Source organism: Diceros bicornis, chromosome 24, assembly GCF_020826845.1.
Source record: "Diceros bicornis minor isolate mBicDic1 chromosome 24, mDicBic1.mat.cur, whole genome shotgun sequence".
NCBI lineage: Eukaryota > Metazoa > Chordata > Mammalia > Perissodactyla > Rhinocerotidae > Diceros > Diceros bicornis.
In genome coordinates, this window is record NC_080763.1 from 25670919 (window position 1) to 25687578 (window position 16660).

A 16660-nucleotide genomic window follows, 5' to 3' on the forward strand; every position below is an offset into this window, starting at 1 on the left:
CTGCTGTCACATACAGCCCCCAAACGAATGATGGCCCAGACACAGCAGATGTCTCATTGCTTCTCATGTACTAGTCCTGGGTGGGTGGAGGAGTCTGAAGGCAGGGCTGACCAAGTCTCTGCCTCCCAGGCCTCCCTGGGGCTGGTCCCGCCATCCCCCAGCAGCAAGGGTGAGGGTTCGGAGAACATGCATGGGAAAATGTTTGTGGGCGAGGCCTGGAGGTGGAGCTTCTGCCACATTCCATGGGTCGAAGCTCAGGCAAAGGGCCACATCTAACTAGGAAGGAGGCGGGCATGTGATTTTGGTGGGAAGTGGGTAGTCTCTGCCACTCAGGACCAAGGCAGGCCGAATAGTAGCTTTGAACTTGGACCTTCAGGGATGGCTGAACTTTGGGGGAGAAGCAGACATTTTGCAGGAGCCACGGTCTTCATCCCCCTCCTCCACAGTGGTCACACCAGCCAGGGGCTAGGTCTTTCTTGGGCAGAGGAGGCTCAGGTCCTGCCTCAGCTGCCCCCGCCGTAGGTGCTCACGGAAGAGTTCCGCCTGAATTACTGCCACCTCTGGCAGTCGCTGATCTGGACTGACATGAAGAGAGTGAAGAAATACAGCCAGCGCCTGGGAGCTGGGGATCTCTATCCACTGTTTGCCTGCATGCTGACGGCCCGGTCGTGGGACTCGGTCAACAGGGGCATCGGCCAAGCTCCAGTCACCGCCACTGAGGTGGGTGGCCCCCTCCTGGCCCTGTCTTCCCCCGCTAAAGGGGCAGGGCCAGGGATGGCCTTTGGACGCCTTCCAACCCACTGTCTGAGGTTGTCGACTAGTGGGCTGTGGAGGTGGTGTGGTGGGCAGGATTGGAGATATACTGGATGGGAAGGAGGGAGAGGAGGAGAAAGAGTGTCCCTGGATGGAAGGAGGGAAAGGGAACCACATCCCACTGTCTCCCTCCTGGCCTTATCGCCCCGGGGTATAAACAGGTTGTGTTAGCTGTATAGTCCAGACTTCTGTGGCTTTCGCTCCAACCTGCTCACATAAGATTTCAGGCTTCCACCAAGTCCTGCCCCAGAACTTCTGGGAATCCCCAAGGACTGTCTCATAAATAAGTCTGGCACCACTTCTGCTGTCTCCTGCTGGGCACCGTCTCCCACCGCATGGTTCCTCTAGGGCACCCTACTGGGGAGAGAGTCAATTCCTCATACCATACTCGAGCAGTGCTGCTTGAAACAGCCTTTTTTGGTCTTTCTTTGTAGCTCATTTCTCCACTGGATCTAGACAAGATTCCCATGGAGTCTGAGCTGAGACTGATCCTAGAAACACCTTCTCCTCCTACTCATCCTCACCTCTGTCCCCACCACAGGGACTTATGGCGTGGCTCACTCTTCCCAGCTCAGAGTGAGCTCCCTCCCAGGCTTCTCAGTCCCTCATGGAATTGACTTCTGTCTTCCCCGTCTGTCAGTGTGTGAGACCCATGCAGACTCACCCGTATCCATGTGGGGACAGGCTCGGGCTCAGCTGAGGCCACTGCTCACCACAAGGGACAGGGTCCTGCTTGTGCAGTCAGAAAGCCCTGGGTTCTAGTTCCAGCACCTGCTCGTCCTGGTGGCATGACCTTGGATAGTTCTTGTCACCTCTTTGAGCTTCAGGGTCGTCCCCTGCAAGCTGCCTTATGATAGGGGGCTTTAGGAATGGCTGGATCCAGAATCTCAAATGATGTCGCCAAAGGGGCTACCTCTTGCCATATTTTGGTTCTGCCTTCCTCCAAATTGACATCATCCCCCAGCAAGCTTGATGGCAGAGATGACCAGCAGCCGCCCCAGCCTTGCATAGCTGTAAGGCTCATCGTCTCAGAAGAAGAGAGACAATCTCCTTCCTTTATTGAATAGGAGGGATAATTTCTGCTGTATTGATAATGCACGTAAAATACCTCCCCATACTTCCTGAAGTTTGTTCATTGAACAAACATTTGTTTGGTCCTATGCTGAGGACCCACTGATGAACAGACAGAGAGGCCTTCCGTGTATTTGCAGTGTGGTTGAGGGAGACAGACAGTACACAAATGAACAAGCAGGTAAATGGAATAACTGCAGGTTGTAGGTACGAGGGAGGAAACAAGCAGGGTGCTGTGACGGTGAGTAATGGGGGTGCTGTAGATTAGGTGCTCAGAGAGGGTCTTGCTGAGGAGCTGACATTTAATCTGAGGCCTGAAGGACAAGCAAGGCACCAGTCACAGGAAGAGCTTGCAGAAAGCATTCCAGGCAGAGGGCACAGGAGGTGCTAAGGCCAGGGGAAGAAAGAGTTTGGTACGGTCTGGAGTGTGGAGAGGTAAGTGTGGAATGGGGAGAATTTGGAGTGCTGGGCAGGGAAAGCATCATTCATAAGCCATGGGAAGAAGTTAGGATTAATTCTCAGTACAAAGCAAAGCCTTTGACAGGTTTTAAGCAGGAGAAGGACGTACTCAGCCTTGCTATTTTAAGTATCTCTCTGGAGTGGGCAAGATGAGCAGAGAGCAATCAGTTAGGAGGCTGGGGCAGGGCTCCAGGTGGAGGGATGTTGGGGGTTCAGACTATGCTAGTGGCGGTGGAGGTGGAAGGAAGCAGATGGAGCCAGGGTATATTTTGGATGTGAGATTGAGAGGCCTTTCTGTTGGCTTGGATGTGGAGAGGAGGATAAGGGAGGAGTCAAAGTTGCATCATAGCTTTTGGGGGTGAGTTATAGGGTGGGGGTGGTGCCACTTCCTGGCAAAGGGAAGACTGTGGGAAGGATGTATGTGGAGTGGGGGTCGTCAGTAGTTCTCTTGAACATTCAGATAGAAGTGTCATGGGCAGTCAAGCTGGAGCTCAAAGAAGAGGTCCAGGATCGAGATATAAACTGGGGAATCCTCAGTGTGTAGATGGTATTTAAAGCCACCAGATGGACAAGATCACATGGCACACAGTAGGTCCTCAGTAAATGATATCTTTTTTATAAAGTTAGAATTTTATTTTTGCATTCTTATTCATTCATAAAGACCCAGCATAAATGCTACTGTATTAGTCTGCTTGGGTTGCCATATAGAATATCACTGACTGGTTGGCCTAATCAACAGAAATTTATTTCCTCAAGTTCTAGAGGCTGGAAGTCCAAGATCAAGGTGTCAGCAGGGTTGGTTTCTGGTGAAGCCTCTCTTCCTGGCTTGCAGACGGCCGCCTTCTCACTGTGTCCTCACGTGGCCTTTCCTCTGTGTATACACACTCCTGGGGTCTCTGCCTCTTCTTATAAGGACATCCGTCCTGTTGGATTAGGGCCCCATCCTTATTAATGCACTTAACTTGAATTACCTCCTTAAAGGCCCTGTCTCCAAGTACAGTCACACTGGGGTTAGAACTTCAACACAGGGATTTGGGGGGCGACACAATTCAGTCCATAGCACTGGCCCCAGAAGGTTCTCTTCATCACCTTTGCCAAAAGTGACCCCTTAGTACTTGTATCACTCATGTGCGAGCACTTTACACTCCCTTGCATGGTAGTGATTTGTATGCTTATATGAACTCTTTAACTAGTTGGTGAGTTCCTGGAGGGCAGGAATCCTGTCTTGTACATCTTTCTATAAGGTCCTGCAGTCCTGGTGTAGTAGAGAGGTATTTGTGTAGGTTCTGGGGACACGGACTCCATTTGCTCACTTTGGACAAAAACCCAGAGAGAGAATAAACTTAGCCACTCCAGGCCATCCCACTCTCTGAGATGTGAGGGCTCAGTTTTTCTGAGTCCTAGTCTTATTGAGAATTAGGGGAACCTCCAACATTGTATCAGGTAGGATGTTTTCCTAACTAAAAGCGGCTTAAACCATTAGGAATTTGTTCTCTCTGTAACAAGAAGCCTGGAGATGGGGGGTCCAGGTTGGTTAATTGAGCAGATCAGTGATCTCAGGGCTCCAGGCTGACCCCTCTGTGATTCTCTTGGCTTCCCTCTCATCAGTCCAAGATGGCTGCACCAGTTCCAAGACTTACATCTTTATTCTGTGGTGCCCAGAGGTGGGAATAAGGGGCTATTTCTTCTCACATATCATTTCTTAAGAGCGAGAAAACTTTTCCCAGAGGTCCTCCAACAGACCCTCCTCGTGTCTCATTGGCCAGAATCGTGTCACATGTCCACGCCTAAACCAATCACTTGGCAGAGGCATTGAGCTCAGAGCTGACATTGGCAGAGGTCAACCAAGATTCCTCCTGGGGCTAGGGAGAGGCTCTGCCTCCCTGAAGAGCACAGCCCCAAGGGGTCCAGTGAGCAAAAATGGGGTTCTTTTAACAAAGGAGACAGGGGTGATGGCTGTTGGGCAGGCACCCAGTGGGGTCTACTGCAGACACCCACCATCAGGATATGTCCAAGCTTGAAGGCTGTGCTGTTCTGAGAGAAGCCCCCGCGAGGGAGCGTGGGGGAGCACAGGTGCTTCCGTTCAGGCCGAGAGGGGCTGTCACCAGGCCACTCCTGACCTTGCTGAGAGCGGGGGTCCCTATGGCAAGCGGGGTCTTGATCTGGCCCTAGCCCTCAAGTAGGGTGACCCGCAGCTGTGGCGGGAGGCAGCGGGGAGCCAGACAGCCTCTTGGTGTCTGGCTTGGTGTTGCGATGTTCCAGTCTGATAGCTCCTGCCTGAGGGACTTTCAGGTTTCATAGCAACTCGGTTATCAGCAGTGCACACTTGCTCCTGACAGGGCTGAGAGTTCTGCTTCTGCTGCAGGAGGTGGCCGGGAGGTGAAGCCTCGGCAGCGCTGCTGGGCCCCTCACTGTGACTTCATTGGTACCAGTGCCTCCCCATACCTTATCTCTGATGACCCTCTGGGTACTGCTGGGAGGCGGGCACAGAGGGTAGTAGCATTCCTGTTTTTAAGTGAGGACACTGGGTCAGAAGAGGTGGAAGGGCTTACCCAGGGTCACACAGTCCGCTGTGAGGTGAGAGGCAGTATAGCCTGGTGGTGAGGGCGCACGCTTGGGAGCTGGACTGCCTGAGTTTGAATCCCAACTCACCACTTACTAGCTGTGGGCCTTGGGCATACTTAACTTCTCAGTCCCTCAGTTTCTCCCTCTCAAATGGAGGTAATAGACTCACCTGATAGGGTTGTTGTGAGGATTAAATGAGTTAATACATGTAGACATTTTCTAAGTGCCTGGCGTACGCAGTGAATGCTCAGTATGTGTGGGCTATTGTTGTCACCGTCATCATCATTGTCTCTCTGGAGACTGAGAAGAGAGTGCCCCTCACTGTCATACTCAGGACCCTGGCAGGGGGCAGTTATCTGCCCAGAGCCATGCAGAGCTCAGGGATGTGGGAGGGTGGGAAGAGAGACCCCGAACTTACACACCAGACTGGGGCAAGGGCTGGCCCTGGATCTTGCACAGGACCTCGGGCATTGGGGGTGCCGAGACAGTGATGGGCGGTGGGTGTGTGGGCAGCGGGGGCTCTGGGTGGGTCTGGTGGGGCATGGGCTCAGGCAGGGTATGGGGCAGGACTCTGGAGTTGGGTTGGGGTCAGGAGCTCAGAACTATGAACTGCACTAGCCTGGGCTTGGCTGAAGGGATGGGGGACATGACTCAGCCAGTAACAGGTTCCAGGGCTCCTTCCAGGCCTGGTCTGAAATTGCTGGCCAGGAAAGAAGCCTTGAAGAGGAGTGCAAGGGTGGACCCCGGGACTGAGTGGCTGGTTGATTCCAGCCTCATCAAAGGGTGGTGGGGAGGTAGACTTCCTGCCCTAGTCATACTGGCTTGGGGACTTGGGGGATGGGTATTGGTGACCTTGGCTTTGGGGAGCCAGGGATGGCAGAGGCAGCAGAAATGCAGCCTGGCCCCTGTTGATGTGCTCTGTACTGCGTCCGGGGCTGGGCCAGAAGTTGGGGTGAGACGTTCCGTCTAGGTTTTTCAGGCTACAAAGCCCCTTGTGCTAAGCTTCCCTGTGGGGAGGGCTCCTAGTGGTGCCGAGGCAGCCGTGCTAGAAGCTCCCTCCTGGAGCTTCTGTGCAGCCCCTCCGGTCACAGGCTGCCTGGACACCCACCACCCTGGGCCCCACTTCCCACACCCAGTGTCCATTTCTGTCTCCCTGTTGCTGCTTCAGGACACAGAGATCCGCAACAATGCGGCCAACTACCTCCCCCAGATCAGCCAGCTCCTCAGTCACGTGCCGCGCCAGATGCTGCTCATCTTCAAGACCAACGACCTGCTGCGCGGCATTGAGGCCGCTCTGGGCACCCGCGCCAGCGCCAGCTCCTTCCTCAACATGTCACGTTGCTGCATCAGAGCGCTGGCCGCGTGAGTGGGCTCCGGCTTTTCCTCTCCTTCCGGCTCCCTGGCCTGCCCCAGGGGTCCGCTTGCCTCCACTTTCTCCACCAGGCCCCAGGCCCCTGCCTGAGCTTCCCAGTCTCCCTGCAGGAAGTTAGCGAACTGACCGATGCCTCAGAGGGGTGTTTTTGGGTGGTCCAGAGAGCCACCTGTACTTGTTAAAATGGTAGATTCTAGGGCCTCACCCTGCTGGTCAAGCTTTACCCTTAGTCAAGTTTGAAATGTTTTCTGAGTGTCTCAGTCCCACCCAAGTGTCCCCTGGGCTTGGGATCAGGATGCCCCGATGCACGTCCCACCTCTAACTGGTCCTGGGACCTGACTCGTCAGGACTGGCCAGGCAGCAAGGCCAGTGTCCTTTTCCCTGTAAGTGGGGCTGTGACTCAGGAGGGTGTCGCCAGCAGGCTCTCTCGGGATTTCAGATCTTTTCAGATGCCTCATCACCCTCGGGGTATTGATGAGGAAGGAAAGGGTGCTTCCTCGGGGAGGTAGTGGCAGAGGAACGAGGGTTCTAGGTCCTTCTACCTAGAGGATGGAGAATACACGGGACGGCCCATGCTGTGGCTGCATGTTCTCACCTGAGACAGGAGGCCTGGACTGTGGTCATCTCCAAGCCCATCCATCCTAGGCAGGGAATGGGTCATTCTGTAAACTGGTGAAGGAGAGTTGACTGCATGTATCATGCACCCACTATCAAATATCGAATTAGATTACGGCAAAATAGACTGCATGAGGAAAGGGCTGAATGTGATTTATTCTTCCTCTGAGGGTTCAGGAAGCAAAGTCTTGAATAGGTTATCACCATAAACGCCAATTTTCATCATGTTCTTTCATTGGTGCCAAAGGGATTGAGCTGGGCTGAATCCATAGTGGCCTCAGCCTCCCAGGATCAGCTGACCAGGTTTCCAGTGACTCTTACCCACAGAAAGTTTGGGAAAGCTTTTATATTTGAATTTGGGGGATTCTGGATTGGCATATATTCACTATACTTTTGGAAAAAGAGAAACATTGGGTTATTCTACCCAATGGGTCCACTAGGCCCTTGATGCCCTGTGAGACAACAGCTTTTGCCTACCCTGCTTATCTGGAAAACTTCTTTGGAATAGTTGAGTTCCTCTGGTCCCTGACTGGGCAGTGGTATGATCACGTAACCAGGAGTTGTCCACTGGGGCAGGGAGCTGGTGAGTGGGCAAAGCCACCATCTTCCATTTTTCTAAATGATACTGAGTGTTTCTTGCCTCTTTGTCTCTTTATCTCTTATTCTCTCCTTCCTCCTGTAGGCACAAGAAGAAGAATACCTGTTCGTTCTTCAGAAGGACCCAGATCTCTTTCAGCGAGACCCTCAGCTTATGGCAGATCAACCTTCATGAACTCATTCTACGTGTGAAGGGGCTGAGGCTGGCCAGCTGGGTCTTGGCCCTGCTTTCCTGGCTGTTGCCTGCTCCACACTGAGGGGACTTGCTGCCCTCTCCCCCTGTACAGTGTGACCCTGTGGTGGGCAAGGGGTCTCCCTCACTCCTCACTCTTTTGTTGTGTCTCCACCCAGTTGCCTCGTTTCTGCCATGTGGTGGCCTGGACCCCCACGGTCACTATGCATGGCCCCACGTACTCCACCTCTGGAATTCCTCTCACACACGGTAGCCCTCGTCTCTGGGCCCACAAGCTGTGCTGTGCGATACGTTTCTCTCCTTATCCAGGGAGAAGGTCCCGCAGTCCACTTTCCCTCTCCTGCTATGTGCTGTTGGGTTGGATGCCCCCCCACTTCTGTTAACCCTTCCTGTTGTCAGGATGGACCATGAATCCCACTGAGGGCATATTTAACTTACAGGAAGTTTGATTTTGTTGGAGGGGCGCATGGGCTCTGAGCTTGCTAGAGGACGGCTTCTCTCTCACTGTCACCTGTTGCCCTGTCACTCCCCAGAGGTGTCACACCTTAGCGAGGTGCTTGGCATCTGAGGCATGCTCCTTTGTGTCATGATAACCCCTTTGGTGTTTTATATACTGTATTTCAGTAAAAACTCCTTCAGGGTTACAGGGCAGGGCTTGGTCGGTGGGATTTTTGTTCTAGGTTGCGAGTGAATCCACTTTGGCCATTAGGTACGAGTGAACCTGGACGCCATGTGCCGTTGTGGTCTGCTTGGCTTCTTGCCCCTGTATCCTTCCAGCCTCCCACTATGGGGCCGCTTCCTGCTCCTTGTAGATTCTCTGCCTTTCCAGGACTGAGACCTTGGTCGGAAGAGTTGAGGAGCTTAAGGCCAGGGACTCAGAGGCCCAGCTGAAACCGTGGACTTTGGTTCCCGTGGGTTCTCACCTCATTCCCTGTGGCCTGGGCACCTGTCGTGTTCTGCTAGTTGCTTCCTGACTTAGCCCTTTGGCTCGTCATTCGATGCCCCCTGTCCTGGAGACTATAGTCTAAACCTCAGTCACTCTGAAACCTCCTTTTCCCCTGTCTGGACTCTGTTCTTCCACCTTATTGTCTGCGGCCAGCCTGCCCCTCCCAGCTCGATCATCTGCCCCTGTTTCTGGGACAGCCCCAAACTCCACTCTAACTGCTGGATCTGTGCTCTCCAGGTGCCCAAGACCTCACATTTGGCAGGTCCTGGCTCTCACGGAGCACCCATGCTCACAGACAGTGATTGTATTTGAGTCTCTCTGACCTTACTTCACCCCATTCATGGGGCAGAAAAACCTCGAATTTGAGTCTCATTTTCTGTTCTCTTTATTCATAATACAACAAGCAGATTTTCCACTGACCAGAGACGATTGCAATCCCTTTATTTCCTGAAAGAATTAATTGTTCTTAGTGACCAGTTGGATGCACCCAGGGACCTGAGAGAATAATTTGCAAGATCTGTTATTAATCATGGAGATGCATGCTGCATATTATATTTTATGGTGTCTTTTATAGGCGCTGAAGTAAATATAAATGTCCTTTGTGTTCAAGGTAATGGTTACTTGCTTTTCGCTTTTGGTTTAATGGTTGGCTTCCTGCTGGCCTGGGATCTAGAACATCAGCATGTTGCCAGTGGGCCCAGCACCCAGAACAGATATCCAGGGAGAATAGAGAGGCTGGCAGAGTTTGGGGTACAGGGCAGTTTGAAAATAGGAGGGGAGTAAGCTGATGATAATTGAGTTCCTTCCACATGTGAGAGAACATCCTAGGCTCTTTGTAAATAAGTGACATCATTGAATTGTCCCATCAGCTCTAGGAGGGGGAGAGTTATTAGCTTTATCTTACAGAGATGGGAACTGAGGCTCAGAGGGGTTTAGTAATTTGCCTGAAGTCACACAGCTGCTAAGTGGTGGTCCATGCTTTGTTTTTTTTTTGAGGAACATTAACCCTGAGCTAACATCTGTTGCCAATCCTCCTCTTTTTTGCTGAGGAATGTTGGCCCTGGGCTAATATCTGTGCCCATCTTCCTCTACTTTATATAGGACACCGCCACAGCATGGCTTGATAAGTGTGCGTAGGTCGACACCTGGGATCTAAACCTGCGAACCCCAGGTTGCCGAAGAGGAGCATGCGAACTTAACTGCTATGCCACCGGGCCAGCCCCCATGCTTTGTTTTTTATTCCACAGTGCTGTAGAAATGGATTATACTTGCTCTTTGGGCTGTCGTATGTGCCTGAATTTGGGTCTCAAACATCCTGATTTCAGAAGAAATTGGATTTTCAGTGGAGGTGGAGGAGTGGTTGAGTAAAGGAGACAAAAAGTCCTGGAAAATGCAGACAGTCCAGCATTTTCTCTGGGGCCCAAGATAGGATGGACGTGGACCACTATGATCTGCAATGCAGTTCTGACACTGACCACCCAGAGTTAGTGCAGACTCCGCAGGCTTAAGGGCATGGTTCCCTGTAAGACTGCCCTCACTTCAGACACAATCCGTAGGTTTGGGGGTCCCCAGGCCACTTGCACTTCTTTTTTTTTTCTTTTTTGTGTGAGGAAATCAGCCCTGAGCTAACATCCGATGCCAATCCTCCTCTTTTCTTCTTCTTCTTCTTTTTTTTTTTTTGCTGAGGAAGATTGGTCCTGGGCTAACATCCATGCCCATCTTCCTCTACTTTATATGGTACGCCGTCACAGCATGGCTTGACAAGTGGTGCGTTGGTGTGTGCCTGGGATCTGAACCTGCGGTGTGCCGAAGCGGAGCACACGCGCTTAACCACAACGCCACTGGGCTGGCCCCCGCCACTTGCACTTCTAAGCAACTGACTACAAATTCTGAGCTTCCCCTAACCCCTTCAAGTTCAATAATTTGTGAGAATGACTGATAGAACCCAGGAAATCACTTTACTTGTGATTACAGTTTTATTATAAAGGATACAAATCAAGACCAGCCAAATGAAGAGATGCATAAGGCGAGGTCCAGGAGGGTCCTGAATGCAGAGCTTCCATGTCGTCTCCTGTGGAATCAGGGCACATCACCCTCTCAGCATATCAATGTGCTCGCTGAGCTTCAGCGGTCAGAGTTTTTATCAGGGTTTCATTACGTAGGCACGACTGATTGAACCATTGACCACATGGTTGGACTCCATCTCCTGCACAACCCCCCTCCCTGGAGAGGTAGGGTTGATATCGCCTCCATCCTGAGTCATCTAGTATAAACTCAGGTGTGATCCAAGGGCCACACCAGGAATATTAAAGATGCTCCTATCGCTGAGAAATTCCAAGGAGTTAGAGGTTCTCTTCAGGAACCAGGGACTAAGACCAGAGAAATTCTTTATTATATAACAGTCACTCTGGTGTCTTCTCATCCTGTGTACTTGGCCTAAGGTGCTTCTCTATCCACTGACCACTGGCCTGTGCCTTCTGCTCAGCCTTGGTGGAGCCGTCTCTGGAGCCCAGAGCTATAGGAGGCGATTCTCTCCTGGTGTTTATTCTGCAGATCTTAGGTAGCTTGTGTGAGCTTCCGTGTGGGACCTTCGCCCTGCTCCATTCTCTGTCCTGTGGAACTTGACATGAATTGATTTGGGTTTGGTGCTTCCCCGTAAAATCCTGTGACTTCTTCTCCTTCAGTGACAGTGTGTTAGGAAGGTGCCACCAGCTTACTCTGAAGGGTGTTTTCTCTCTCAACGCTGGCTGCTTAGTCAGTTTAGGTGTTTGCTTCTTTGATTTGGGCAACATGGCTATTTTTCCCCCCTTCCTCTTCCTCTTCTCAGGTGGAGAGAGGAATTCCACATCTCTGGTGCATTTGGTCTGGAACCTCTTATATATAAGCCTAGCTCATAGTAAGTGCAGGTGTCCTGGCTTATAGAAAGTACTAAATAAAGGCAAATGTTTAGAATCTCAGAATACTTTGTTGTTTTCAAGGATGTTGAAGTCTGTGTATTTCAAAAGCTGCACATGGCATTCATCCTCTGTGAGGAATGCTGCCTTGTTTGATTGTCAGGTTAATTTCTGCAGAGTTCTGAGCCCACTCCCTGGATCAGAGTTTTCAGCATTACAGGCTGCCCAGGGCGCTCCTGCCACAGCTGCAGGGCTCCGAGGATGCGAGCATCTAATGACATCTCAGAAAACAGAAGTGGCTCCAAGAGGCACCCAAGCAGATCCTCAGGGGCAGGACTTGTTGGGATGTTTAGAATTACCCTCAGTGTGCACAAATATGAGAAGAGTTAAATGGAGCTACGCAGGGTGATGCTTGGGGTTTAAGTGGTCTCGAGGTACAGCCATGAGGAGCTGGGGTCCAAGCTGGGAACTGGTGATTGGGCAGTTCTTAACAGACGGGACAAACAAAGCCACAGAGAGTGGTGTGTTCCTTGCAGCCTGGCCTGTTGGAGCGATGACGTTTGTTGGGCTGGATTGGAAGGGCTTTTATTTAACAAGAGGCCTTGAATGCCAGGTGACCTGGTGCCACTGCTACTAGTTACTGGCCAGAGGGGCACTTTGGGAGGCCTAGTCCCCTAACCTTAAGTCTGCAAACATTTTGGTAAAAGCCCATTTGTTCAAAAAAAAAGCCCACTGCTCTCACCTCCTTTCCTCCCTCCCTCTCTCGCTTCTTCCTTTCTGTGAAGTAGAGCCTCTTATGAAGCTGCACAGACTGGCTTGACTCTCCTTTTCTAAAGGAAGGACGAGGTCAGCCCTCAGCAGAGTAAATATTAAACCTTGGGCTGTGGCTGCGATGCCCATCTTCCTGTGGTGAGTGCCTCCTGGCCTGGTGTCTCTGGAGGCTGCCGCAGCCCGCACCGGCAGCTGGCTCCCCTCCCAGCCAGGTCACCGTGCCCCTGGACTGCACGTCCGGGGCAGAAACGCTCTTTCTGCTCGGTTCTGCCTTTGGCTTAATAGTTGCATAGTTCCTCTGATGTTTCTTCCTATTTTTCTCTTTCTCGTGTGTGAGAGGGCAGGCTGGGCTGGTGAAGTGGTGAAGTGATGGGTGTCAAGCCACTGACCCCTACCTTTTTGGCTCCCATTTCCTCATCCTCTCTCCCTGCACTTTCATTCTAGAGCAGTGCTTCTCAAACTTTCGTGTATAAATGAAGAACCTGGGCTCTTGTTAAAACACAGATTCTGACTCAGTGGGTCTGGGTGGGGCCTGAGATTCCGCATTTCTAACATGCTCCCGTGGGATGCTGATGCTGCTGGTCCATGGACCACACTTTGAGCTGCAAGGATCTAGATGCATGGTTCTGAGGGTGTGGTCCCGGGACTGGCAGCGTCAGCATAACCTGGGTGCTGCTTAGATATGCAGATTCTCAGACCCCACTCCAGACCTGCTGAGTCAAAAACTCTGGGTGGGGCCCAGCAATCTGTTTTAATAAGCCCTCCAGGGGATTCTGATGTACACGCTCACGGTTGAAATCTCTAGTCGGTGGTTCTCGGCCCTACCTGCACGTTGGGATCACCAGGAGAGCTTCGAAAGCCTACAATTCTGGTTTAATTGGTTTGAATGAGGGCCAGGCATTTTAAAAATTTTTCTTGTTTTGTTTGCAGCTTTTTATTTTGAAATAACTTTAGATTTACAGTAGAATTGCAAAGATTGCAATTGCACAGAGTCCCCACATACCCTTCACCTAGCTTTCTCTAATGTTAACGTCGTGCATAACTGTGGTACCTTTATTAATACTAAGGAATTAACATTAGTATGGTACTGTTACAGTACTGTAATACAGTGAATTGTACATTACTAGTACAGTACTAAACTATTCAGATTTCACCAGTTTTCCCACTACTGTCCTCTCTGTGTTCCAGGATCCAATCCAGGATACCACATTGCACTCAGTTGTTATGACTTCTTAGTCTCCTCTGCTCTGTGACAGGTCCTCAGACTGCCCTGGTTTTTCATGACCTCGACACTTTGGAAGAGCACTGGTCAGGTATTTTGTAGAACGTCTCTCGGTTTTTGGTGGTCTAGTGGTTAAGATTTGGCGCTCTCACCCCCTCGGTCCAGGTTCGTTTCCCGGTAAAGGAACCACACCATCTGTCTGTCGGTTGTCATACTGTGGCGGCTGCGTGTTGCTGTGATACTGAAAGCTATGCCACTGGTATTTCAAATGCCAGCAGGGTCACCCATGGTGGACAGGTTTCAGCGGAGCTTCCAGACTGAGACAGACTAAGAGGAAGGACTTGGCCACCCACTTCCGAAAACACTGGCCATGCAAACCCTATGAATAGCAGCAGAGCATTGTCTGGTATGACGCTGGAAGGTGAGAGGATGGCGCAAAAAGACTGGGCAGAGTTCCGCTCTGCTGTCCACAGGGTCACTAGGAGTCAGAATCGATTTGATGGCACTAACAACAACTCTCAGTTTGGTTTTCTTGTGATTAGACTGAGGTTATGGGTTTTGGGGGAGAATACCATAGAGGTGAAGTGCCCCTCTCATCACGTCATATCTGGGGAGACATGATATCAACATGACTTAGTGTTTTTGTCTTTTTTTTTGTATGTGAGGAAGATCAGCCCTGAGCTAACATCTGTTGCCAAGCCTCCTCTTTTTGCTGAGGAAGATTGGCCCTGGGCTAACATCCGTGCCCATCTTCCTCCACTTTATATGTGGGACGCCGCCACAGCATGGCTGGATAAGCAGTGCGTAGGTCCTCGCCCGCGAACCCTGGGCTGCCGAAGTGGAGCACGCGAACTTAACCACTGTGCCAGCAGGCTGGCCCCCATGTTTTTGTCTTTTAAAGCTCCCCGGCCAGGGTCGGGGTCCGTGCTTTAGGCTCACACATGTTCCAGGTATCTTCTGGAGAGGGAAGAATGCAGTTTATGAACTCTTCTGCATGTGGGCATTAGGCACAGCCTCTTTGAGGTTAGGGAGGCCTGGCTATTTCCTAAACTAAAAAAATGTAGATATACCAACACAAGGTAATAAAAATGGCAGGGTAGTGTAGTTTTAATGTTTACATTTACCACAAATTAACTCTTTAAGCATACACACAAATGTCATGACAAACGGATGTAACATCAGGAGCATGAGCATCAAGCCCATCCCCTAAAAGATAGGCCTGGCTCTAGGGATTGTGGTTTTTAGGTATATCTGCAATTCTAGAAACAGAAATCACCCGTAGGGGGTTGGCAGGGAGCCCTCTGGTCAGTCACCCCTGAGCGGTGGACCTGGAGCCCTCTGCACCAGCCTGACCGGGCAGCCACCTCCCGGAGCCCAGAGAGGTAAAGTCGGAGTCCCACCTGGGCTGGTGGTCGACTGTTTCAAGCCATGACCCCTGGCCCCTGGCCCTGAATGATGGAAGTTGGTGGTGCCTTTTCCTTAGGTGAGTGATAACAGAGAGGGCAGGTTGGGGGGATGGAGTGTCAGCAGCACGGACTTGCCTCTTTCCAGGGCTGACTCTGGTGGGGACATGAAGTCCTTCTAGGCTCCCCAGGTTGGTGAAGTGGGGTCAGAAGTCAGGGGCTCTGGCTGTTCCCGGCCCTCTTGGAGCGGCCAGGGCTGTGTGTAGTTGGTGGAGTGGGGGTGGTCTCCTTCTCTGGCCCCTGGGGGCTGGCTCCTTTTTGGGCCAAATGTAAGCATATGTGCATCAGAGTATCCACAAATATCTGTGGACAGGGACTGCCCCCATCACTGAAGCAGGCAGCGTAGGGTCGTATTTAAGGGCCTGGCCTCTAGAGTTGGCCTGAGTTCAAATCCTGTTGCCCTCAGGGTTCTGTGTGATCTTGGGCAAGTAACCCAATCTCTCTGGGCCTCACTTCCTCAATTTGAAAAGTGAGGATAATAGTACATAGGGTCATTGGGAGGATCAAGTTAGATAATATATGCAATGTACTTACAGAAGTGCTTGGAGAAGAGAAACCATGGTAAGTGTTCAATAAATAGTGTTTATTTTTATTATTAGCCCCTGTGACACACACTATTCCCAACCCCCTAGCTCTTGCCTGCCCTCTACTTGAGAGGCTGAAAAAGTGAGGTCTTCCTTTCCCAGCCTCCCTTGCAGCTAGAGGTAGCACATGACGTGAGAAGTGAAGGGGAATGTTATGGGGGCTTTTGGGTAGTTTTTCTTTAGAAATTGATAAGGGTATAGGTTGTTAGTGTTGCCTCTCCCTCTTCCTTCTTGCAAGGGAGGCTGGTGTGTGGTTTTGGATGTCTGGAACTATAGCAGCCATTTTGTGACTTTGAGGCAATAAGCACAACATGATGTTTGGGCACCTAGCATCCCCTGCTGGATGTTGGGCAGCCCCCCTCCGAGGCATTTATGGGTGTTGGAATGAATGACACACAGCCATCAATGGCTGTGAAATAAAGTTTATTACTCACATAGTAACTAGCAAAAGGATTCCCCGAGGAGAAGGGCTTAGGTTTGGTCTGGAGTGAAATGTGAACGAGGCATTGGGAGGTGGCTCTGGTTTATATTGTGATTGGGGGGTGAGACCAAGATGAGCGCTCCCGTGTGTGGGCCAGGGTTTGCATGGTTTGAACTTCTCCACCAGCGCCAAGGGAGGGAGCCCTTGGGCTTTCTTATTGGCTTGCCCAGACTTGGGGCACAAGAAAAAGGGGAGGGGCGGGGCTTGAAAGCTGTCGGCAGTCAACAGCAAAAATGGAGTCAGACTCTGTATCGCCCGTGAAAATCCAGCAGGCTGGGGATAGCTCACCAGAAAGATGGAAGGATCTTGGGTCTTGGATGAGCCCCCTGCTGAGTGGTGAGTGTAGCCATGGGCTATTTGCGAGACTAGATATATGATAAATATCTGTTGAAGAAATGAATGTGAATGGGGTGCTTTTAGAGCAGGGGAGGCTTTCTCCGAGTGTTCTTTAATCAAATGCTCCCGACACCTGCGGCCTGAAGGAGGTGGTCAGGAGCCCCATGTCGGGTCACAACACAAATTTGTTATTTTAGGTCAGAAGTCCAAAAATAAAGGTATCAGACAGGCTGCATTCTTTCTGAAAGCTCTAGGGGAGGATCATTTTCCAGTTTCTA

At 51.2% G+C, this 16660-nt stretch overlaps 1 protein-coding gene across 4 annotated transcripts in view; it reads left to right on the plus strand.

The window, feature by feature from the left end:
• The window catches only part of ADCK1 (aarF domain containing kinase 1), a 141242-nt gene extending 132002 nt beyond the window's left edge, over positions 1-9240 (plus strand). For 3 of the 4 annotated variants that reach the window (XM_058567462.1, XM_058567460.1, XM_058567463.1), the window contains 3 exons: positions 523-720; positions 6077-6270; positions 7578-9240. In XM_058567462.1, coding sequence (XP_058423445.1) covers positions 523-720; positions 6077-6270; positions 7578-7749 — 564 coding nt within the window. In that variant the 3' untranslated portion in view covers positions 7750-9240. The remainder of the gene's footprint in view (positions 1-522; positions 721-6076; positions 6271-7577) is intronic. The other variant, XM_058567461.1, reaches the window with a different exon arrangement.
• Positions 9241-16660: the final 7420 nt, after the last annotated feature.